This window comes from Salvelinus alpinus, chromosome 2, assembly GCF_045679555.1.
Source record: "Salvelinus alpinus chromosome 2, SLU_Salpinus.1, whole genome shotgun sequence".
In the NCBI taxonomy this organism is placed as follows: domain Eukaryota; kingdom Metazoa; phylum Chordata; class Actinopteri; order Salmoniformes; family Salmonidae; genus Salvelinus; species Salvelinus alpinus.
Window position 1 is genome coordinate 123,239,306 of NC_092087.1, and position 25,323 is coordinate 123,264,628.

A 25,323-nucleotide genomic window follows, 5' to 3' on the forward strand; every position below is an offset into this window, starting at 1 on the left:
ATGTAAGAATGATTCAAAAAAGAGCTCAGTGGCTTTCTCTGCTCTAAGTCTGCATGGTTGTGGAAATAACTTCTATTCATTTCACCTCATTATTCTGTTTCAAATGAAGGCCTCTATGCCCTTTTAGGGGGGGGGGGGGATGAAATCATGTCAGTATTCCAGCCATTTCAGAATAAAATTGGGATGGAATGATCTGGCTGCTTCTATAAGATGATTCATCTGTGTCATAACAACCATTTATTTATTAGAAACCTGAAGTATTAGCCAGAACAGGGACAGGTCCTATCATTAACATGACCTACACGTTCCATTGTGACCTCAGTTAAAGTACAAGCTGTCTTCACTCACAGAGGATGAGACAGGTTGTAGTGCATCACTAATTAATACCCTTATGTAGACTGACAGATGTTGGTGGCAGAACAACATTTATGGATCAAAATCAGATATGACATACCAGTTCTCCTCTGTGCAGTTGTAAATCTGCTATTACGGGCTCATAGCCTGCCAATCAATGACATTGTATTATTGACCATCACCACAGGTATTGATCACATAGACCAAGGCATATTAAGAACAGTGGTCTAAGTGCTGTGAATGTTTGCTAGGGAAGTTCAGGCTTCACAAGGGTCCTTCCCTGGATGATTCCATTAGAGACCATTGTCTCAGGCTCTGTATCCCTACACCACTGCAAATGCAGCTTTTGGGAAGCATAATGATAAGTCTCTCGTACATTGTACGCCACCCTTTGGAGTGTCTGTGTAAGTGCAGGTATCAAGTGCACTGCTTATTAATTTGAGGAGCGAGACATTATTCTGAATAGGAACCTCTCTGGTATGATGATAGTTTGCAGATTCATTTATTTAAAAAATCCATATAAATGGTAAATATGCATATAAAGTCCACATAATTCATAGGCATAGAATATAATTATTAAACTAGGCCTATTAAATCTATGGCTTTTGTAAAGGAATTGTGAACATAGAAGCAACAGGAACAAGCCAGCAATTCAGAGGACCACATAGGCTTGCTTTTATTCAATGCGAAATTTCGTTATTACAAGTAAAGAGTTCAAATAATTCATATCCACGTCAAAAATATTTACAAATCTGCCCGATCAATTAGCCTAGATTGGATGAAAAATATCGGATCCAAAGCGACATATAAACGATCTATAACAAAACATATATATTGCAAAATACAGGACACGTTAACGATTATAATTTATTTCAGTCGTATTCATTACATATAAATGAACTAAAAGTAGTGGAATTCACCTGTCAGAGTAACCTATATGCGCAAGTATAGTGAGTGTTTTCCAACCGCTATGTGAAGCAGTGCTGCTATCGGTATGGCACGGGCACGGAGTCTGCAGCAAGCAAGCATATCTCCGTGTGCAATAGCAATACCAGTCCAACCGGGCCCCGAATGCTTCTGGAGGTGCTGAAACCTATGTGGGATATTGCCCTGCTGTGCCCAACTGAACCAATGCACCTGTTACAGTGGACAAATAACTCGCTAAAACAAGCGAATATTTCCGTGCACAAAACAGTTTGGATATAATAAGCCTTTACAGTCCTTGGCGAAACGTAGTGCTTCATAATATAAAATGGTTTATTTTGTGAAATACAAATACACATGACAAATGGTGGATAATCATCACTTACGCTGCTGTTTTGCCCCGACCAGTAAACCACTGCGTGGTTATGCGCTGAATCCCCGGTCAAGGCGAAAGTAGTGCTGCTTAGTTTGGGATCATCTCCTCTGGAAGTCCCTCGACCCTCGTCCCTGTTCCACTTGAATTCGGATCGGCCCAGTCTGTGTCCGTCCAGTAACGGACCAGGACTCCTTCTCTCATCTGATGTCTCTCCTTCTAAACCGGGGCCACCGGTCCTAAAGCTCTCCCTAAACTCGGGAGGTTCGGGACCGCTTCGCTTCGCTCTCCGTAACGCAACATCCTCAGCACCATCCTTGACTTTACCCAAATCATTCACCCCAATATTATATTCACCACGGTACCTTTCTTCGTTTTCACTAGACCCAGTTAAATCTTCCAGAGCTACTTTTGGGGTAATTCCATCGTCATTGAATCTCGGCTCATTCACAAGAACACCTGCCTGTTGGGTGTCGCTTGGTACTCCAGTATTTTGGTCAGTAACTCCGATTAGCTGGCGCTCCAGCAGGACCTGTTCCAGAGCTTTGGCCGCCTGCCTCGTACCATCAGCCGCGTGCGTACCGATATCCAGCTGTAATTCCTTCAGGTGTAGCTGGACCGGTGACTGGCACGATGCGCAAGTTATCTCCGCCTTGACATTTAGCTGGGTATGAGCGGAGATCAGAAGCCAGGTACACAGAGTTAAGTGCAAGCCTGGGCAGAAGCCAAGCCAAGTATCCATTGCTGGTATAGTTATAGATTTTGGTCCAACACACGGAGCGGGAAAACCTTATCCAACCGAGGACCAACTCCTCCCGAAGTCGGTGAGATTGTTGGGGTATTTAGAAAAGCGCTCTTCAGCTAAACTGTTCACGTTCAAGGAGCTGGTCGCGGGAGCCACCACATAGGGGAGGAGCTGTATCGAAGCCGAGCTGCCGAATGTGCGCCCGGATGAGAGGGAGACTGTGAGAGAACGCGAACGCAAGAGTGAGAGGAGTGCGAGAGCTGAGAACGGGAGAGAGAGCGAGAGAGAGAGAGAGAGATGCGCCGTGGCTTTCACACTGGTGGTGATAGCCCATTAGTAATCGAATATGATATGACCGATAAATACCTATTCAACATAGCTTTCAGCAGAGAGATAACATCTGACAATGTTCATATCAAAGTCAAATCAATGGTGTCAATGTATAACGATGCTTGATGTGATTAGGGACCAGGATGTCCAACACATTATAGTCTTCATAGTGCTTCAGAACTCATTATTTTTATTAACCCGAATCAAAGTAATTGGTTTTTAATGTAGTCCTGTCCAAAGGAAACGGTATTTCCTGAAATGCATCAAAATTACTTTAATGTAGCAGGTGCTCTGACACCTTAGACTCTTGCCAATTAGATGTTCCATTATGCCATGACATAAAGGTTAATGTGCGCACAGAGGGAATTATTAGCGCAATAAAGCAATGGCATTTTTTAAAGATCAGCAGCCGAATAAAAATGATGTTTGTGCAACCAGAACATTAAAGACATTGTCCAGTTATTAACTTGTTATTATTTGAGAAAAGGTATTACAGTAACTGTCCAGTGTTTCCAGATTTCCATGAAATATGACCTACTACAATTACAATTACAATATGACTGAAATAGTTTTCCTTCGATTATTTTTTAATGACCTATGCTTCTTTGTTGGAATGGTGTTGGCATACAACAACAACAGAACTGTGTGGCGTATACTGGTCATGAAAAATACTCATGTGAATAGACCACTGATTGGCCAGCTCGTCCGCTGATCCAGACATCATCCTCCGTTAGGAAATAGAAAGCATATTTTAAACTGTATGTTTGAGATAGCAGTTTGAGGTGTGGTTTGTTATAGGTCTATGTTATAGACCTGTGCGCAATGCTTGTATCTCTGCATGCTCAAGAATGAAACAATCTTGTCATCATTTTCCTTTATGTCTCATGACAGCCAACAGACGCGACCAGAAACAAACGAGCCGCACACGGCTGAGTCGAGTCTGACGGCATATAGCTGGCGGCTGAGTCGACTCTGACGGCAGAGTACGGTACTGGGCTGGGGCATTCAAATTGAGCTCTAGTGTGCGTGCAGAGAAGGCCCAGCGCAGAATCAATACGGTGAATTGGGCGGATTTGGCAAGGAATTAGGCTATTCCCAGTAGTAAAACACAACCAGCGCCAAAAGGAGAGAGTCAGGTGGACAGGGAGGGAGGTATAGAGGGAGTGGGAGGAGGAGGATAGGGAGGGATTGATGGATTTGGACAAAGACACCAGGTGTTTATCAACCCAAGACTTAAGAAGCAGCCAAAATGTGAAAAATTATAACACATCAAAATCAAATCAAATCAAATCCCATTGGGCATTACAAAATTGAATGCAGCCTACCAATTTCTTATAGAATCTAGCCTACATCACAGAAAACCCTAAGACATAGAAATAGGCAGAATGTCCTTCATATCTATAATACATTAGCAGTGGATGGGAGAATCAGACAGAATCCACAGGTCCATGACCTCCAATGGCGTCTGGTATAGCGATAAACTTGAATATGTTGTGGTCTCGTTGTGGTCAAGATGGCTAAAACCACTGCACCTCCAAATGGCTCCACGCCATAGAGGAAATAACAAAAGTTTTAACTCAAATGGCACCCTATTCACAAATGGTTCTTGTCAAAAGTTCACTCTTAGAAATATTGGTGACTCGAGGAACCCTGGAGATCCTCAAGGAACCTCTGGAGATCCCCAAGGAACCCTGAAGATCCTCAAGGAACCCTGGAGATCCTCAAGGAACTTCTTGAGATCCTCAAGGAACCATGGAGATCCTCAAGGAACCCTGGAGATCCTCAAGGAACCATTGCTAGTCAATGGTTCATATTTGCACCTTCAGTTAGTTCAGGGGTTCTTGGAGGAACATTTCATGGTTCAATGTAGCAACGGGTTCTTCCTAGAGTGGAGGCGTGGCTTAGTAAGGGCATGGCTTTAAGTTATACACTATACTGTATATACAAAAGTATGTGGACACCCCTTCAAATTAGTGGATTTGGCTATTTCAGCCACACCCGTTGCTGACAGGTGTATAAAATCGAGCACACAGCCATGCAATCTCCATAGGAAAAAATTGGCAGTAGAACGGCCTTACCGATGAGCTCAGTGATTTGCAACATGGCACCGTCATAGGATGCCACCTTTCCAACAAGTTGCATCGTCAAATTTCTGCCCTGCTAGAACTGCCCCGGTCAACTGTCTGCCCCGGTCAAGTGCTGTTATTGTGAAGTTGAAACGTCTGGGAGCAACACATGGCTCAGCTTCATGAAATGGGTTATCATGGCCGCGCAACGCCAAGCCACAGCTGGAGTGGTGTACAGGTCTTAGCCATTGGACTATGGAGCAGTGGAAATGCGTTCTCTGGAGTGATGAATCACGCTCTACCATCTGGCAGTCCGACGGACGAACCTGGGTTTGGCGGATGTCAGGAGAATGCTACCTGCCCAAATGCATAGAGCCAACTGTAAAATTTGGTGTAGGAAGAATAAGGGTCTAGGGCTGTTTTTGATGCTTCAGGCTAGGCCCCTTAGTTCCAGTGAAGGGACATCTTTAAGCTACAGCATACAATGACATTCTAGACGATTCCGTGCTTACAACTTTGTGGCAACAGTTAGGGGAAGGTCCTTTATTGTTTTAGCATGACAATGCCCCTGTGCACAAAGCGAGGTCCATACAGAAATGATTTATCAAGATCGGTGTGGAAGAACTTGATTGGCTTGCACAGTGCCCTGACCTCAACCCCATCGAACACCTTTTTGATGAATTGGAATGCCGAATGCAAGCCAGGCCTAATCGCCCAACATCAGAGCTTGACCTCACTAATGCTCTTGTGTCTGAATGGAAGCAAGTCCAGCAGCAATGTTCCAACATCTAGTGGAAAGAGTGGAAGGATTTTGTAGCAGCAAGGGGGGGGGGGGGGGGGCAACTCCATATTAATGCCCATGATTTTGAAATGAGATGTTCAACGAGCAGGTATCCACATACTTTTGGCCATCTAGTGTATCTTCTTTTGGCCAGCCATTAAGGACATGTCATTCCTGTTCATCTATTTTGTTGTATTGCCATAACATGTTAAAGTTGAACACTGACCGTTTTGTAGATTTCATGAGTACATGCACACTAATAATTCGATGTTAAATTGATTGTGGCAGTAGGACGAGTATGGATATAGTCATGGAAACATTTTACTCTGCTTAGCTTAAAACCTTTTCTCAATAGGGGGGCGCCATTTCGACTTTGTAAAAATTCGTTCCCAAATTAAACTGCCTCGTACTCAATTCTTGCTCGTACAATATGCATATTATTATTACTATTGGATAGAAAACACTCTCTAGTTTCTAAAACCGTTTGAATTATATCTGTGAGTAAAACAGAACTCATTTTCAGCAAACTGTCACGTTCCTGACCTGTTTTCTATTGTTTTTGTATGTGTTAGTCGGTCAGGGCGTGAGTGTGGGTGGGCATTCTATGTTATGTGTTTCTATGTTGGTTAATGGGTGACCTGATATGGTTCTCAATTAGAGGCAGGTGGTTTTCATCTCCTCTGATTGAGAACCATATTAACCTCTAATTCCTCCCAAACCCGGATCCAGGAGCACCCCCCACAGTAAAAAAGCTGACTAGCATAGCCTAGCATAGTGTCACAAGTAAATACTAGCATCTAAATATCATTAAATCACAAGTCCAAGACACCAGATGAAAGATACACATCTTGTGAATCCAGCCATCATTTCTGATTTTTAAAATGTTTTACAGGGAAGACACAATATGTAAATCTATTAGCTAACCACGTTAGCAAAAGACACCACTTTTTTTACTCCACCAGTTTTTTACTCCATCAGTAGCCATCACTAATTCGACCAAATAAAGATATAAATAGCCACTAACCAAGAAACAACTTCATCAGATGACAGTCTGATAACATATTTATTGTATAGCATATGTTTTTTTTGAAAAATGTGCATATTTCAGGTATAAATCACAGTTCTACATTGCAGCTGCAATCTGAAATAGTGCCGAAGCTGCCAGAATAATTACAGAGACCAACGTCAAATACCTAATTACTCATCTTAAAACATTTCTGAAAAATACACAGCGTACAGCAAATGAAAGCCCAACATCTTGTGAATCCAGCCAATATGTCAGATTTTTTAAGTGTTTTACAGCGAAAACACAATATAGCATTATATTAGCTTAGCACAATAGCCAGAAACACAAGCAATTTACCAGCAGCACAGGTTAGCGATCGTAACAATACAGCAAAAGATATATAATTTTTGACTAACCTTGATATACTTCGTCAGATGACAGTCCTGTAACATCATATTACACAATGCATATAGGTTTTGTTCGAAAATGTGCATATTTAGCAGCACAAATCGTGGTTATACAATGTGATGAGTGGCAACAGGTCATGCATTCTGGCCGGCGCCATCTTGGAAAGGCACCTAAGTTTACGATTATTTATCGATTAGATTGACAAAAAAATACAGGTTGGACAGCAAATGAAAGATGCATTAGTTATTAATGCAACCGCTGAGTTAGATTTTTAAAATTAACGTTACTAGACATACAGTGTGCGTTACAGCCAGACTAGTGCCGCAATAACGGCGGACAAATGCGTTTACATTTTTCCACATAAACACGGAATAACATCATAAATAGTTCTTACTTTTGGACGAGCTTCCATCAGAATCTTGGGCAAGGTGTCCTTTGTCCAAAAGAATCGTTGCTTGGTTGTAAAACGTCGTCTTCAACTTCGGAATTAGCAGCTAACAATAGCTATGTGGCCACAACATTCCCAAATCCCCAAAAGGCAATACTAAGGAAATTCCGAAAATAGCAATATACTCGCATAAACTGATATAACTCGGTTTAAAATAACTTCGTTATGATGTTTCTAACACCTATATCGAATTAAATTACAGACGGATATAGCTAAGGCCGATAACTGAGCGTTTCAAAATGCCATCTTGAGGTCTTGCTTTGCGCAATGACGAACGACGAAAAGAGAGCGCACTTCGTTCCTTGGCCTTTTATAAGCTCTGAGAACTACGTAGACACTCCATTCCACTTCTCATTGGTTACTGACATCCAGGGGAAGGCGGGTGCAGTTCATGTCGACCCATAGGACACATACAGAGCTTTAAACTGATCTGAGAACAGAGCCTCGTTTTCAGACCTTCGCAGTTCCTGTCATGGATTTCGCTGCAGAAAGAGTTCTGGTTCACCCACAGACATAATTCAAACGGTTTTAGAAACTAGAGATTGTTTTCTATCCAATAGTAATAATAATATGCATATTGTACGAGCAAGAATTGAGTACAAGGCAGTTTAATTTGGGAACGATAAATGTCCAAGTTGAAACAGCACCCCCTGTAGTGTCAAGAGGTGGTTTCACATTGTTTGTTGTGGGTGGTTGTCTCCTGTGTCTGTGTATGTTGCGCCACACGGGACTGTTTCGGTTTGTTTGTTTGTTCGTTCGGTTTTTGTAGTTTGTTCCTGTGTCATATAAGTTCTTATGTTCAGGTCAGTCTACATCGTTTATTTGTTTTGTATTAGTCAAGTGTTATTTTCGTGTTTCGTCGGTTTCATTTAATAAATTACTATGTCCTATCACAACGCTGCGCTTTGGTCAAATCCCTGCTCTTCGGATGAAGAGGAGGAGGAAAATCGTTACACAAACTTCCTGTCAGGAACTGAAAAATCTCAAATCGGGGGCTCTGTTCCAGGGTCAGTTTATAGATTTGCATGTAATCTATGGGTCTACATGCACTGCATACGCCTTCCCCTAGATGTCAGTAAGCAGTGAGAATTGGAATGGGGTGTCTGGGTAGTTCTGAGGCCGTATAAAAGCTCTTGGAACCGGGTGTGCAGTCTTTTCAACGTTCGTCATGACGCAAGACAGACCTCAGGATTGCATTCTGAAAAGCTCTCGTTATAGGCTTTAGATATATCCGGCTCTGATTTTATTCGATATAGGTGTTAAAAACATCATAATGTAGTTATTTTAAACCGAGTTATATCAGTTTATATCAGTATATTGCGATTTTCGGTATTTCATTTGTGCTGCGTTATAGTGAGTTGGACACGTCTTCGCCACATGGCTAATGTTTACTGCTAATTCCAAAGTTGAAGACGACAATCTACAACCGAGCAACGATTCTTCTGGACAAAGGACAACTTGCACAAGATTCTGATGGAAGCTCATCAAATAGTAAGAACTATTTATGATGTTAATTCGTTGTTCTGTTGAAAAATGTTAAACTACTATTCCGCCATTAATTTCGGTGCGGTCTCGCTTTAACGCACGCTGTATGTCGTAGTAACGTTACTTTTAAAAATCTAACACAGCGGTTGCATTAAGAACTAATGTATCTTTCATTTGCTGTCCAACCTGTATTTTTTAGTCAAGTTTATGATTAGTTATTGATTAGATTAGGTGCCTCTCCCAAGATTTCTCCCGACATTTTGTTTGCAGCTTGGCTACTATTCTCATTGTATAACCACGATTTGTGCCGCTAAATATGCACATTTTCGAACAAACAATATATGTATTGTGTAATATGATGTTATAGGACTGTCATCTGATGAAGTTTTGAGAAGGTTAGTGAAAAATGTAATATCTTTTGCTGGTTTATTCGCTATCGCTAACGTGCATGAATCAATGCTGCTGTGTGGTTGGCTATTGTAGTAAGCTAATATAATGCTAAATTGTGTTTTCGCTGTAAAACACTTAAAAAATCTGAAATATTGGCTGGATTCACAAGATCTTTGTCTTTCATTTGCTGTACGCTGTGTATTTTTCATAAATGTTTTATGATGAGTATTTAGGTAATTCACATTGCTCTCTGTAGTTATTCTAGTTGCTTTGGTGAGAGTTGTGATGGTGGCTGCAATGTAAAACTATGATTTATACCTGAAATATGCACATGTTTCTAACAAAACATATGCTATACAATAAATATGTTATCAGACTGTCATCTGATGAAGTTGTTTCTTGGTTAGTGACTATTTATATCTTTATTTGGTCGAATTTGTGATAGCTACCTATGCAGTAAAAAAATGGTGGGAAATAAAAGTTGTGTCTTTTGCTATCGTGGTTAGCTAATAGAAATACATATTGTGTCTTCCCTGTAAAACATTTAAAAAATCAGAAATTATGTCTGGATTCACAAGATGTGTATCTTTCATCTGGTGTCTTGGACTTGTGATTTCATGATATTTAGATGCTAGTATTTACTTGTGGCGCTATGCTAGGCTATGCTAGTCAGCTTTTTTACTGATGAGGGTGCTCCCGGATCCGGGATGAGTACCAAGTAAAAGTTAATCAGCGTACAGTCAAAATGGAAGTAAGCATACGCAAATTAAAACACTTGGTTTTCTGAGCAATATTTCAAACTATTGGGACATGTAAACAGCTTCATCGGCATTCCAGCTGTGTATTTTAGTTGCATATGTGCAAACTCCGGTAGCGCAAGCATCCATCTATATGTGCAGTGAAGTGAATTCTGAAAAAACTGAAAGTATGTGTGATGGACATTTTTCTGTTTGTGCTTTAATAATGACCAATTTCTGTGTTCTATTCATGTTCTTTTCTAATAACCCATTTCTGTGTTCATGCAAGTGACTGATTGAACGAATCCTCACTATCAGTATCTGCAATTTGGCAGTACGCCCAGAACCTTGTTTTGAGAAAGGGATATCTCAGTCTCAAGGTCTCAGCTTAGAGAGAAGAAGCCTCGCGAGTTATTGGTCTGTCACATGAATGAAGCAAATGTTAATGATTAATTAATTATGAATGATGAATAAGCTAAATCATGCAAATATAACTTGTTTGTCTCTGTGTAAGAATTTCCATGACACTTTGGCATCAACGAACAGAATGATTGATTCTGTCTGTGGAGCTTTCCAGTGGGGGCTGAGAGTAAAACCTGTGGCGCATTTTATGAAGCGTGAGGGAAATTCCAAAAGACAACGAGACCCACCCAGACCCTTGCTGTGAGCTGCCCAGGAGGAGACACATCATTTGTGAACATTCGAGGGACGGCAACCTATTTCAGTAAGTCAAAGTATGTAAAAAAAATAAAATACAATTACATTTAAAGCGAGTAACGCATAAAAAGGCCCCTATAGTCATATAGAGAGAAGGCTATTCGCTAGTCTTATGAGAAGACTAGAGCGAGGGCGTAACGGTTGCCTAGAAAGCCCTGCTGACAGCTGCTTGTAGGCATGTATAAGAAATGTCTACGTGGTGTTCAGTCACTACAAATAACACAAGGTGCTTTTGAACACAGGGTGTTATTTATATGTATGTGTTATTTATATGTATAGGAAGTAGCGGCAAGAGAACCATTGAAGATATATATGGTGCATAGGAAGTAACAACAAGAGAATCATTGAAGATGCACATGGGGTAATAAGAGTGATCACTGAGTGTGTTTGGGAATAGTACTAAGTGAATATGGATGTGAAAGTTGTGTGATTGTGAGATATGGCATATTAATCTGATTGAAATGTTGATAATAAATTAATTGAAAGTATTACTTTTATGTTTGAAATTTGGATAATAAGCTGATTGATTGAAATGTGTATGTTAAGCTGATATACATTTTCATAACAAGAGATTGAAATATGGATAATAAGAGATTTTTGCTATTAAGTACTGAGTGAATGAGAGCTTTCAGGGGACTGGCTCAAGTGTGAAAGAGGTATTATGAGAGAGTGTGTATCTGAATGGATACCCCAAACAGTTCTGTGAGCTGAGTTTTTTTATCTAAATGTTATCTACGGTTATTATATATCTATAGGAAGTGGAGGCAAGCTAGTCTTAGGAGAAGGCTAGCATTAGGGCAGGAGGCTCGATTAACAATTGTCTGTTGGCATTTATAAGAGAAGTGTCTACGTGGTCAGAGAACCACTGATAATAGCACATGGTGTTATTGTAGACATTTAGAGTCGTAGATGCACATGAGTGGTGTGGATGTTTGTAGGCATTTATGATCTTTAACGTTATAAAGGGATTCTGTATGAAGATATGAAAGGAGAAAGTACAATTCCCGAATATGCTGTTAACTAGAACAATTAGTGTAAATATATCCCAAATGATGACGTTCTAAACCAATTTGTGAATAGGCAAAATGGAAACTGCATCTATTTTCCTGTCTATGCTGTCTCAGGTGCCAGACTTATTATGGACATAGCACGCCATCTATAGGGTACTGATAGAGAGTGCCAGACCAGTTAATACATATCGATCCCTCCAAGCATTGCATATGAATCTTAAAATAATAGACATTTAACCTCTCTAGGGTATGTGGGACGGTAGCATCTTACCTCGTCCACAGCCAGTGACACTGCAGGGCGCCAAATTCAAAACAACAGAAATCCCATAATTAAAATTCCTCAAACATACATGTATTTTACACCATTTTAAAGATACACTTGTTGTAAATACAGCCACAGTGTCCGATTTCAAATAGGCTTGAGTGAGTGCCTATTCACAGAAAAACACAGCCATTTTTCCAGCCAAAGAGAGGAGTCACAAAAAGCAGAAATATAGATAAAATGAATCACTAACCTTTGATGATCTTCATCAGATGACACTCATAGGACTTCATGTTACACAATACATGTACGTATTTACACAATACATGTACATATTTATATCCAAAAATCTCAGTTTACATTGGCGCGTTATGTTCAGTAGTTCCAAAACATCCGGTGATTTTTCAGAGAGCCACATCAATTTACAGAAATAGTCATCATAAATGTTGATGAAAATACAAGTGTTACACATTGAATTTTAGATCCACTTCTCCTTAATGCAACCGCTGTGTCAGATTTCAAAAAAACTTTACGGAAAAAGCAAACCATGCAATAATCTGAGACGGCGCTCAGACGACAAATCAACCCAAAGAGATATCCGCCATGTTGGAGTCAACAGAAATCAGAAATAGCATTATAAATATTCACTTACCTTTGATGATCTTCATCAGAATGCACTCCCAGGAATCCCAGTTCCACAATAAATGTTTGTTTTGTTCGATAATGTCCATCATTTATGTCCAAATTCCTCCTTGTTGTTCGCGCGTTCAGTACACAATCTAAACTCACGACGTGCGTGCAAGTCCAGCTGAAAGTACGGACGAAAAAGTCAAAAAATCTCCGTTACAGTCTGTAGAAACATGTCAAACGATGTATAGAATCAATCTTTAGGATGTTTTAAACATAAATCTTCAATAATGTTCCAACCGGAGAATTGGAGTTTTAGAGACTTCAGAGTGTTTTCTATCCAAATCTACTAATAATATGCATATCCTTGGATCTGGGCCTGAGTAGCAGGCAGTTTTCACGTCCGCTTTTCATCCGGAAGTGAAAATACTGCCCCCTACCCCAAAGAAGTTAATAAGTGTTAAGTAACAAATTTAATGGTAATTGGCTTTCAGATAGCACTCTAATAACGCAATGTCTTAGTAATTTGAAGAAGTAAATGTTGCAATAAGGTCACATGACGAACATTGAGCATTGGGACTGATATTAAATTAGCAGCCGCCGTCTGGTGTTTGGGTTAGAGATAAGTTTCCTGTGGAACAATAGATAGCCACCAGTACTCACTGAAAAAAAAACAGTCTGTAAGGGACACAGTGGGGACATTTGGGACAGAGGTATGAATAGTAAGGGTAAGAGATGGTTTTGAAAATGTCCAATTATTATTATTATGACTCAATGCTATAGTTTGGGTAGCAGCAGTGATTGAAGTAAGAAGGTCATCTAAAACAATAATTTGTTTCATTAAACGTAGAACTGTTTCCAGAATTGAAGTAGATCCAAGTAAATGTTTTAGTGCTGAATATTGAGCTGATAAGCAAGCACCAACTATTTTGAAGGTCCTAGCAGATTTGTTAAACAACAGGTTTCATATTTTGGCAAGCTGATATCACAGGAACATACAGTGCCTTGCAAAAGTATTCACTCCCCTTGGCATTTTTCCTATTTTGTTGCATTACAACCTGTTATTTTTAATTAATTTTTATTTGGATTTCATGTAATGGACATACACAAAATAGTCCAAATTGGTGAAGTGAAATTTTAAAAAAAATCTTGTTTCAAAAATAAAAAAATATTTAAAACGGAAAAGTGGTGCGTGCATATGTATTCACCCCCTTTGCTATGAAGCCCCTAAATAAGATCTGGTGCGACCAATTTCCTTCAAAAGTCACATAATTAGTTAAATAAAGTCCACCTGTGTGCAATCTAAGTGTCACATGATCTGTCACATGATCTCAGTATATATACACCTGTTCTGAAAGGCCCCAGAGTCTGAAACACCACTAAGCAAGGGGCACCACCAAGCAAGCAGCACCATGAAGACCAAGGAGCTCTCCAAACAGGTCAGGGACAAAGTTGTGGAGAAGTACAGATCAGGGTTGGGTTATAAAAATATCAGAAACTTTGAACATCCCACGGAGCACCATGAAATCCATCATTAAAATTTTTAAAGAATAGGGCACCACAACAAACCTGCCAAGAGAGGGCCACCCACCAAAACTCACGGACCAGGCAAGGAGGGCATTAATCAGAGAGCCAACAAAGAGACCAACGATAACCCTGAAGGGGCTGCAAAGCTCCATAGCGGAGATTGGAGTATCTGTCCATAGGACCACTTTAAGCCATACACTCCACAGAGCTGGGCTTTATGGAAAAGTGGCCATTGCTTAAAGAAAGAAATAAGCAAACACGTTTGGTGTTCGCCAAAAGGTATGTGGGAGACTCCCCAAACATATGGAAGAAGGTACGCTGGTCAGATGAGATTAAAATGTAGCTTTTTGGCTATCAATGAAAATGCTATGTCTGGCACAAGCCCAACAACTCTCATAACCCCAATAACACCATCCCCACAGTGAAGCATGGTGGTGGCAGCATCATGCTGTGGGGATGTTTTTCATCGGCAGGGACTGGGAAACTGGTCAGAATTGAAGGAATGATGGATAGCGCTAAATACAGGGAAATTCTTCAGGCCAACCTGTTTCAATCTTCCAGAGATTTGAGACTGGGATGGAGATTCACCTTCCAGTAGGACAATTTTTTTATTTTTTTTATTTTACCTTTATTTAACCAGGCAAGTCAGTTAATAACAAATTCTTATTTTCAATGATGGCCTAGGAACAGTGGGTTAACTGCCTGACAATGACCCTAAGCATACTGCTAAAGCAACACTCAAGTGGTTTAAGGGGAAACATGTAAATGTCTTGGAATGGCCTAGTCAAAGCCCAGACCTCAATCCAATTGAGAATCTGTGGTATGACTTAAAGATTGCTGTACACCAGTGGAACCCATTCGACTTGAAGGAGCTGGAGCAGTTTTGTCTTGAGTAATGGGCAAAAATCCCAGTGGTTATATGTGCCATGCTTATAGAGGCATATCCCAAAAGACTTGCAGCTGTAATTGCTGCAAAAGGTGGCTCTACAAAGTATTGACTTTTGGGGGGGTGAATAGTTATGCACGCTCAAGTTTTCAGTTTTTTTGTCTTATTTTTTGTTTGTTTCACAATATTATTTTTTTTTGCACCTTCAAATTGGTAGACATGTTGTGTAAATCAAATGATCAAAAAAATCGATTTTAATTCCAGGTTGTAAGGCAACAAAATAGTGAAAATGCCAAGGGTGGTGAATACTTTCGCAAGGCACTGTATGTCAATGCAACATGTTCAAAATGATTAAGACGTCTATTTTCTTTCTTCCAAGACTTATGGAATGTCCGCTACCACGTTTTTCTTGTTGACGTGTTTAACAATGGTGCTGTGTCTCTCCTTTTGAAAGGCTTCCTGAGGAAAGGACGCACTTTAAAGGGCACACAAATGAAAATCTTTGAGGTATCTAATGTCCGAGTTTTGGTTGCACACATGCAAATTCTCTCGATAAGAAATGTACTGAAGAACCCAATGTAAACCCCTCCTTAGTGGCTGAAGTAATGTCAACAATGGCGTTCAGTATGGTCCTTCGTCATTTCTACCGTGAGACCTGTGTACGAGCCAGTAACCTGTACACAGCACCCTGTCGAAGCTATCAACTGCCCTTTCTCTCAGGAGTGCGACAAGGGTCCATGTGGAATGAGCATGGAGAGAGATCCCGTCCAAACTGCTCTCATGCTGCTGGTGAACTGGTAGGAAAATGGACAAAGACATAATGGACTGTAAAGAACAATGGTGGCTCAGGGGAGAGACATTATCAAGGGCCATCCACTTTGAACATGTGCCACTGGGAGGACGAACTGAAACGCCAGAAGAATGAGTGCTGGGAGGGAAGGGGGTGGTCAACCATGCCCATAATTAATTTAGGCATATCCAAAATTGTTTATTTGGAGTATCAGGTTGATTGTGGAGGTCTGCACATTGTGAAATGTATAGCAATTTAGACTAAGAATGAATTGAGATACCGATCTCAAAAATCTCAAAATTAACATGCCACTCACAACAAAAGCTGCAGCTCCAGATGTGTACATAAAATAACTATTATAAATAACTATCTTAAAGCCACTCCTCCAATAAGCTACGCCTCCCATCTGATATTCTGCCACCTCTACAATATATTTATAAAAAGGTTCCAAATTGAACCCCTCTCATCACAAAAAGTTTCAGATTTTAAGCTTTACACAGGGGTTCCTTGAAGACCCTTTTCAGAGGGGTTCCTTAAGGAACCGTTTTCAACTGCAAAGGTTCCACCGGTGTAGCAACCCAAAAAGTTCTACCAGGCACCTTTACTTCTAAAAGTGTAGTGCACTATATAGGTGTTCCATTTGGTATGCAGTGATTGAACTTTTCCTGGGGATGGAAAAATGCCATTTAGCCATTTATTCTTCTTGCTAATTTCACGTTAAACCACTGCCATACGTCTAATGTCCCTCCCAAATGGTACCATATTCCCTTTATAGTGCACTACTTTAGACAAGGGAAATATAGGAATAGGGAGCCATTTGGGACACAACCCAATAAGGCTATGTGATGTAACGGGACCAAGGCTTCTAAAAAAAATGATCAACATATCAACTTTTACAGAGGCCACTGTAAATAATTATTGAATTATTGTAGGAATGATCATGGCTTTAATGAGATATTAATGAAATGCAGCATAAATCATTATTTCGTGTCACATCGCCGCCCGTCCATCAGTTATACCATGGCTGTCTAATGTAGCTGAAGTATTAATCCTTCTTAAGGTTTGAAACGGATACAATCATTCCAAAATCTGTCAACATTGAACTTACCGGTCTTGTAAGATAACACCGGTGAATCTATGTTGGTATGCAGACATGTGATAAGAACCCAGCTGGTCCTTTTCTAGGCCTTCTGTTGTAAGCCTCTTTTTCCTGATCATAGCCCATAGACAACAAGGATCAGCACTCACCCTATGGATGATATACTGTCTTCTGGCTTCTTATTTGTATGGTAATTGACATGGGGGTTTAATGGCTCCACATTTTGTCATTAGTGAAATGCATTTTTCCTGGTATTGCCTGCAAACCCTGAAGCTGAACATGACCGCCTGCTCAGTATGTAAAAATATGTGAGTTGGCTACTGGTACCGCTTCCAGCAAAACTGTAGCATACTGTAGTGGTTTGAAAGCCAATGAGTTCCAATTGAACTGAGGTTCTGAGATAGCATGATACAAGAGTTCTGTATGGATTGGTAAAAAATACCTCTAGTATTACCCTTGAACCCTTAAAAGACTATAAACCACCAGGATATACTCTGTATATAAAAGCTCAATACTTGTATGCATTTGTTCTCACTATTTCAAAATGAATCCAAGTAAAGTTCAACTTCTGACGCTCTTTGATTGTGAGTGTTAGGAAAGGCAGAGAACTTTGATGTGGATATTAATTTTCCCACAGCTGAATCAAAAACATTTGCCTGATGTTGCAAGAACGTTCCTAGAACACATTTAGTCTGTTCTTTAATAGTAACCCTGCATTCAGTTTCACCAGTTTCTACTTAAGTGATAATGACAGAGAAGCAGGTGTTTGGAAGATATATAGGCCTGAGACGAAGTCGAGGGCCGGCACTCCATGCCAATATATCCTCCAAACACCGGCTTCGAGGGCATTATCACTTAAATAGATCAAGCCTGGCGAAACTGAATGTATGTCTTTTTTACCAATCCATACAGAACTCTTGCGTCATGTTATTACAGCGTCGTATCTTCTGTTCGTTGGATTGTGTCTTTACTAGGTAGTTAGTTGGTTAGTTGGAAAGTTAGTAACTCAGTTCCTTCCTTCTCTCTTTCCCTCTTTCTTTCCTTCCCACCTTCCTTCCTTTTTTTGTTTGTCATTCTAGTCTAGAGAGATGTTCACTTGTGTTTTTCCGGAGAAAAGCAGGGGAACCTTGATGAAAAATGAAAGATGTACAATGCAATGTAGGTCAATTGACATTTGAATGGCTTTTGGAGATTGGAATTTCTTCTGAAGATTGGTCTGTTTATTGGCCATCTGAGGGCACCTACAGTGGCATTCAATAGAGTAGGCCTACTGGGAATGTGAATTCCAAGAAATGTAAGAGCCCTCAAATTGGAAGCAATTGCGAGTGTGTTGTGAATGTGCCAATCGCCCTCAACACAGCAGGACCGGAAGCAGCCATTTTGCTAAGGGACTTTGTATTCAATAAATAAAAAATACATGTGCCATTGTCTATCATTGTCCCTATTGACAAAGCAGTGAACTCACTCACAGTGAACTCACTCACACATCATTGCAAGGAAACAATCTATACAGTAGTTTCACCCTCTTCCAAATATACTCAAATGCTTTTCATAGGCACAAGCAGCACTTTCGATAATCTACATCAAAAGGAAACTTAGAGACTTACAGAGACCTTGTTCTCCCCTGAGTTTACTGCACCTACACCTACATGTCCTTGAGGTATGTCACTGTAATGCATAGATGCAACCTTTGTACAATATGTTATGAATTGCAATTCGCACAATATGTTACGAATTTACACAATGTATAACATGTTCTGAATTCCAATTTGTTGTCGATAACATTAGCTAGGTGGCTTAAGCTAGATAGGTTAAGGTTAAAGGGTTAGGTTAAAGGGCTAGTGGAAGGATTAGCTAACATGCTAAGTAGTTGCAAAGTAGCTAAAAAGTAGTAAGCAGTAGAAAAGTTGCTAATTAGCTAAAATGCTAAAGTTTTCCATAATGAGATTTGTACATACAACCTTTGGGTTACTTTTGTTTGTTATATGCTCAACCACCCTACTTTAGTGTTTGTCTTAAATAATCTTCTGTAACAATACCAAACATAACATATCATACACATTTTTGATTTCCAGATTTACATTTACTATGTTACATCTAGTCTATGAGACCAGGCTGCACAGCGGTGGCTCAGTTTCCCCCCAAAAGCCCTAATTGAATACAGCTAAGTCAGCTATTTTGGAGTCTAACTGCCTACAGAGGACCCTGAGGTGAGAAGATGGATGTTGTTAAGTAAGGGAGGGGATTTGAAATGGATTGGGGTACAAACCTGCCATTGGCAAGTACACCTGTGAAGGAGGCGAGATTGTGAGGCTTGTAGGAGAGCCAAGCAGCAATCTTCACTGTCAGTCTGTAAATAAGATTGATGCGAAAATCAATATTCCTGCTATTCACTTGACTCCCCCCGCTGTCCTCTTTTATGGGAGAAAGAAACCTAATTTAAGAGCTTTAATTATTATATTACTTTGACAAAGTTTAAAAAAGCTCACACACGTTTTATCGCCACCGCCATCTTGGCTCAAAATCATTGTTATGATCTTTTGAGACAGATACTGTAATTCCCACGGTAACGATCCGGTTGACAGTATCTGTAATAGGTTATTTGGAGGGTGGCAAGGGGAAGATGACACCAAATGGTGACTTTTAACAGTATGCTTCATGTGGTTTGTAAAACATATTTAGGGTTGTATTAGTGTTTTCCAATAGCTACAGTTCAGAAGTGTCAGAGGCTTCCTCAGTAACATACTGTACAAAACAGTTGGCACTAAGCTGCAGCGAGAACTAGCTCAAACAATTAGTGGAAGGGATTTTGTACAGAACATCCACAGGTAGAGCAGGACTAACATGTGGTTGTGTTTGATTATGAGCGTATGTAACACATAAGGTACTCTATGTTGATCTTAGTCTCATTATCAGACTCAAAGGGTAAATTGCAGTCACATTTCGAAGGACTCCATCAAAACCTGACCTTTTACGACGACAGGTCAAGCAGTCAACCCACGTAAGCCTCTTTCAAATGTCACATTCATGTTGTCTTGAAACGTGCTGGATACCAAAGGCTTTGGGGGTATGTACTGTGTATCACCGTCTGGTTTTTGATCCAATGGAACCTAATACAATTACAGTGGTCTGTTTGGTGACACATTGAATGCACTTGCTTTCTGTTATATGTTTAATGGTTGTCTCTTTACGAGGTTCGGTCAGTAAGTAATACCATTGCAGACCTGTGATGTTGACTATCTTTATTGGGTACAGTCTCAGGGGACCATGGTGACGCCATTGATTTGTGTGGGTGTTGTCAGTGTATGGACAGTGGTCTGAGCGTCAAAACGTTTGTTATTGCATAGGTTTTGAGTGTAGTACAGTGACTAATACCACATTACCTTTCAAACGCTTGTGCTTGGACGAATAATACACCATTGTGAGCACATAACTACCCAGCAAACCTGGAACATTCCCAGAACATTACCTAAGATTCCCATTAAGTTCCAGTTTTAGTGATTTGGGAACCTATCTGTTGTCATATCCCCACAATGTTCCAACAGCCTGAAGAAATGTTTTAGGAACTTTTATAGAACATACTTTTTTTATTATCTGGGAACGTTCTTGAACCATCAGGTGAAGGTTTTTTGCGCCCTAAAAGAAACGTGCACAGTTTATATTTTGGACAATTTATATTTTGTGACGTCCCCACAATGTTCCTCCCAGACTGTTCCCTCAACCTAATAAAACATTCTGGGAACCTTTAAATGCGGGCATTTGTCTGTTGAGCTGCGGCGGTTTCCGAAATCTATTTATCATTATTGACAATGTAAAGATGTTTAGCATTAATCATGAAGTGTATGCCTGTTCATTGTAAAGGCTTAATAAATCATTATTATTAGTACTCACTGTTTGGCGAGGGTTCTTGCTCTTCCTGGTTTGGGAGGTCAGCTGTCAAACAGTTTGGTTTTGAGACAAGCAATTCTATCTTGTGTCGGGGGCGCGCGACAAGGAAAAATTATCCCGGGGGATAGTTTTTATGGTTTAATTTCATGTCCTTTTGACAAGGGTTCACAAAGGGTTCACACTATTATTGAAATGTGTACGTTTATGGGAATTCCAATGTTATTTCCTTGATGTGTTAATTTGAATGTACTGCCTTATTGAAACCATGTACGTAACTGTTGATTGATCAGTCATGTTTCCTGTCAGGTGGTTTCCTGCAAGACTATAAGAAGCTGTGATGTGCCATTTGACAGGGAGGAGAGAGGGTTATGCCAGGCCAGAGCTAAAGGTCTTGAAATACTTTGAACCATGTATACATAGCCTTTCTTTCACTTGTACATGTTGTACATATCTTTAAATAGCGTTAATTTATTACGTTAATCCTGAAACTCTGGCACCTGCATTTGGTCGTCCTCCTCACTGATCCACCGCAATGGTCACCCTCACAATACCCATAATGCAAAGGAAGGCCTGAACAACAACACCACTTTTTCATAAAAAAGTTATCTCCACATTATCTTTCCCAGTACTGTGTTTATCTCCCAAGTAGAGATATCACCCTGTGCGAGTCTCTTCGTGTACAATTTCTCCCATCTCCCCAAACTTAAAGATAAAAGAATACAATCTGTGTCTTATTCCAGTGTTTGCTGAATTATTTATACCATCCCGTTACGGAGTGGAGAACCTCTTCACAATGGTGAGTTGCTCGGCGAACAGGACATGACGCACCTTTTATCCCATCTCCCCCCTAGAAAAAATAGATAGAGAGAGATGGGAAAAGAAAGAGAGAGAAAAGATACACTTAAAAAAAGAAAAAAAAAAAAGAAAGATGTCCTGATGGGCAAAGCGTGTTTATGACCTGTGGAGAGTTCTCTCACTCTCTCTCTCTCTGGATTTGGTAGGTCAGGTATGAAAGCCGGGGGAATGGTAAACAGCCGATACCAAGCACAAACAGACTCTGTTGCTTTCACCTAAGCGATCTTCAAAGCAAATCCAGCTGCCTATTCCCTCTCCGAACTCATAAATGGATGCTTTTAACCTGATGCAAGGAGCAATTTGAATTCCTGTATTCCTTTTCCTCCAAGCTCACCTGTAAATGGATTGTTCTTCTGTTTAAATGCAGGGAGCAATTTCAACTAGTGGGAGGTCTGGAGACTTAGAAAGAGATTGAAGCTGCAGTCACTGTGAGGTTGGAAAACGCTTCCAGAACCTGTTGAATGGGAATTTCCATTTTCATCATCCAAACATTTCAAAGGCCAATATATCTTAAAGGTCCCATTTGGAGAGAGAAGGGAGAAGAGCATTACTTAGTCAACACTGTTCATGGGGTGTTCAGAGAGAAGGAGGATGTGGGTGGTAGTGGTGTGGGGGGGGTCCTGCATGCATGTGTTTGCATGTGTGTATCCGTGCCTGCCTGTGTGTGTCTGTGTATAGTATATGTGTAAGCATGCCTCCCTGCTTGGATCACTGAGAAGAGATCAGTAAACTGTGGCCAGCTCTGGGAAAACAAGTTAGGAGGAGAGAAATAAAGAGGAATGCGGTTATGAAAACCATTGATATTCATATTAAAGTATAAATATTAATGGGAAAGTGCAGCCAGCTCAGCTCTCTAGGTCCAATGCTGAAATGTGCCTCCATTTTTATTTGCATACTGTACCTACCATGCCACCCGAAAACAATGCAGTGACTGCACTATGATGGATATTGATATTGACACAAACATTCAAACGATAGAAACCTATTGATCCCTAGGCCTTTGATTCTTTAGTCTTCTCTGTGAAGTTTGGCTCTAAGAACATTCCCAAGAGGAGTTATGAAATACATTAGAATAAGTTCACTTTCCATCCCCACAATGTTGATAGGCAGAACCACATACACAGGGGGTTTGAAATAATGCAATGCTGAGAGGCAGGAATATGACATTCTTCTTCTTCCTCTTCTTCTTCCTCTTCTTCAAGTGGTATGCTATTGTGGATATTGGATATTGGAAGAAAGCCCAAGACTGATAATATGTGTGTCCCAAAGTGGAGACACTCAACTTTACTTTACCCCCTTCTTCTCTTCTCATCAGCACCTGTCCTTCCTACCACTGTCCACTACCCATCCTCTTAATTCATTTTCTTCTCTCAATTCTCTCAGTCGTCATGAAAATACCGTCCCATTCCCTCTCTCTGAAGCTAAGCAGCTTCTCTTAATTATCACCGCGGCGAGGTGTATCAAGTTCTGTCTGGCTCTGCCACAGGCCTGTCCTCCTTGCTCTCCACCAGTGGCAACTGTAATTAACTAGTTTGGATTGCTGCTCTGATCCCTTTTTAACTCTGTTTGCTTTGTGTGTCCTCACAGAAGGAACACAGAAGTGCTTTATTTGTCAAGCTAGTTACACAGGAAGGCTGACCAGAATGAATACTTAACTAGTCAATCAAGACCTTGGACGTTCCAGGTCAAGTTCAAGTGGGTAGCTGATGTCTGGGGTTTTTCTTATGTGTAGATGAGGACATTTGTGATGTTACACAGAAGGGACAACACAGATATCGTAACAATATGTTTGATAAGTGTTCATACATTATTCGTGATGGTTTGTTTTAATTAAAGTCTCCTCGCTACACCACACACTTCACTCATAGTTAAGTCAACATCTTAAGAAAAAAGTGCCATTATTCTTAGTTTTCGAAAGTGATAGATTGGTTTTCAAAGGGGAGCCAGAGGATCAGATCTTAATTATCCCAGGCTAGGCCCTTTGATCTGGCCTACCCCACCTGACTCTCCAGGTGGTTAATTTAAAGAGAATAATTTAGAAGGGGGGAGTAAAAGGAAAGCGGAGGTGTTGGACTACCTTTGTTACCGTGCCACAGTCTCTTAAGAACTTCTCTAGTATGAATAGAATGGTAGATGTTTTGTTCCGCTAATGACTCATATCAGAATATCCGAAGCATCGAGAAACAAATGACTTAATGACTTAATTAAATAACACATCCATCGCTAATTAGTTTGTTACACAAGAGCAATGGGTTGTTTGTGTAAATGTGAGGGAGATGTTTGTTAGTGTAATGTGCTAATGATGTAGGCTATGCTGTTTGGTTGGTATTGTCAGGACCCGGTGCGAGAAACAGTCACTAATAATTGGCAGAACCCAGAAGATGAGGCAGACACAGCAGTACTAGAGATGGTGGTTTAATAAAAAATAGATATCTTCCAAAATACAAAAGAAAATCCACAAAGTGGTAAAAACAGCAAGGGAAAAAACAAACCTCAAAAGATCAATCCAAAAATACACGAGAACAAAACCAGAGAACCTCTGGAAAATTCAACAAGAGAAAAATGTTCACAAAGGCTGGGGCTGGGTGCTAACATACAAACACTGAGCAAGGAACTGAGGAACACACAGGGTTAAATACTAACAAGGGAATGACTTACAGGTGCAAACAATAATTAGGGCAAGAAAAAACAAAAAGGTACAAAAAAGGTGCAAGGGGGACATCTAGTGAACAAAACCTGAACAGTCCTGGCCAAAACCTGACAGGTATGGTTTCTGTTTTCCAAAGGCATACCATACTGTACAATGTGTTCTACCCAAATACACTTTGAGCATAGTTCTAAAACTGCCTCGAAAGTAGGGCAACCCATGTCTTGAAATATAGCTATCTGCACCTTTGAACTGGCATTGATCAGGATATATGTTTACCACTTTATTCATTGCAAGTGTTTTGTGTTTTACCATTCACTCTTTGCACTGCTACATATTCTTCAGTTCCTCAGACTGCACATTGTTCATTGAACAGACAAAAGGGGAGTTCTACCAGATTATTCCAGCCAAATAAATATGAATTTTTTTCTCCATTTGCAGATTATAAAGCTGGCAAACTATGCCACTAACCACTCTTTAGTTTTCCTTTTGGCTCCAACATCCACTACCTTTCTAAGATTCTCGGCCCCTACAATCATGTTTAAACAATGTTTGCCACTTTATAATGAAGCATGATGATGCTTAAGTAATGAGCTTGTCGTAGATACGCAAGTCGCTAGCGTATCGGCTCCCTAGTCCTTTACAAAGTGCACTGACCTTTTTAACTGGTCCAATTAATTGGGCTCAGGGCTAACCTTTCAGAGCGCTAATACAGTAGCTGAAATAGGACCATCGTTCCCGGGTCGCCTCATTACTACCACTGGCAGCTTTGGAGATGGAGCCACGAGCACCCCCAGTTTCCTCGCCCCTCCAGTTTGGGGAGAGAAACTGGCCGGTAGCTCAGCTCTTTGCTCCGATGGAGAAAACATTTTAGGTCAGAACAATTGAGGCACGGTTTTGAAATGATGCCCAATGCTCTTTGCCTGGTCTTTTAGACTTGGCCATCCATAGGGGCTTAGTTCACTCTT

General features: G+C 40.4%; 1 protein-coding gene across 2 annotated transcripts in view; it reads right to left on the bottom strand.

Annotated features, from left to right (window-relative positions):
- Positions 1–2,635, bottom strand: part of LOC139568649 (VPS10 domain-containing receptor SorCS3-like) — a 207,669-nt gene extending 205,034 nt beyond the window's left edge. The window contains exon 1 of one of the 2 annotated variants that reach the window (XM_071390617.1): positions 1,665–2,635. In XM_071390617.1, coding sequence (XP_071246718.1) covers positions 1,665–2,393 — 729 coding nt within the window. In that variant the 5' untranslated portion in view covers positions 2,394–2,635. The remainder of the gene's footprint in view (positions 1–1,664) is intronic. The other variant, XM_071390618.1, reaches the window with a different exon arrangement.
- Positions 2,636–25,323: the final 22,688 nt, after the last annotated feature.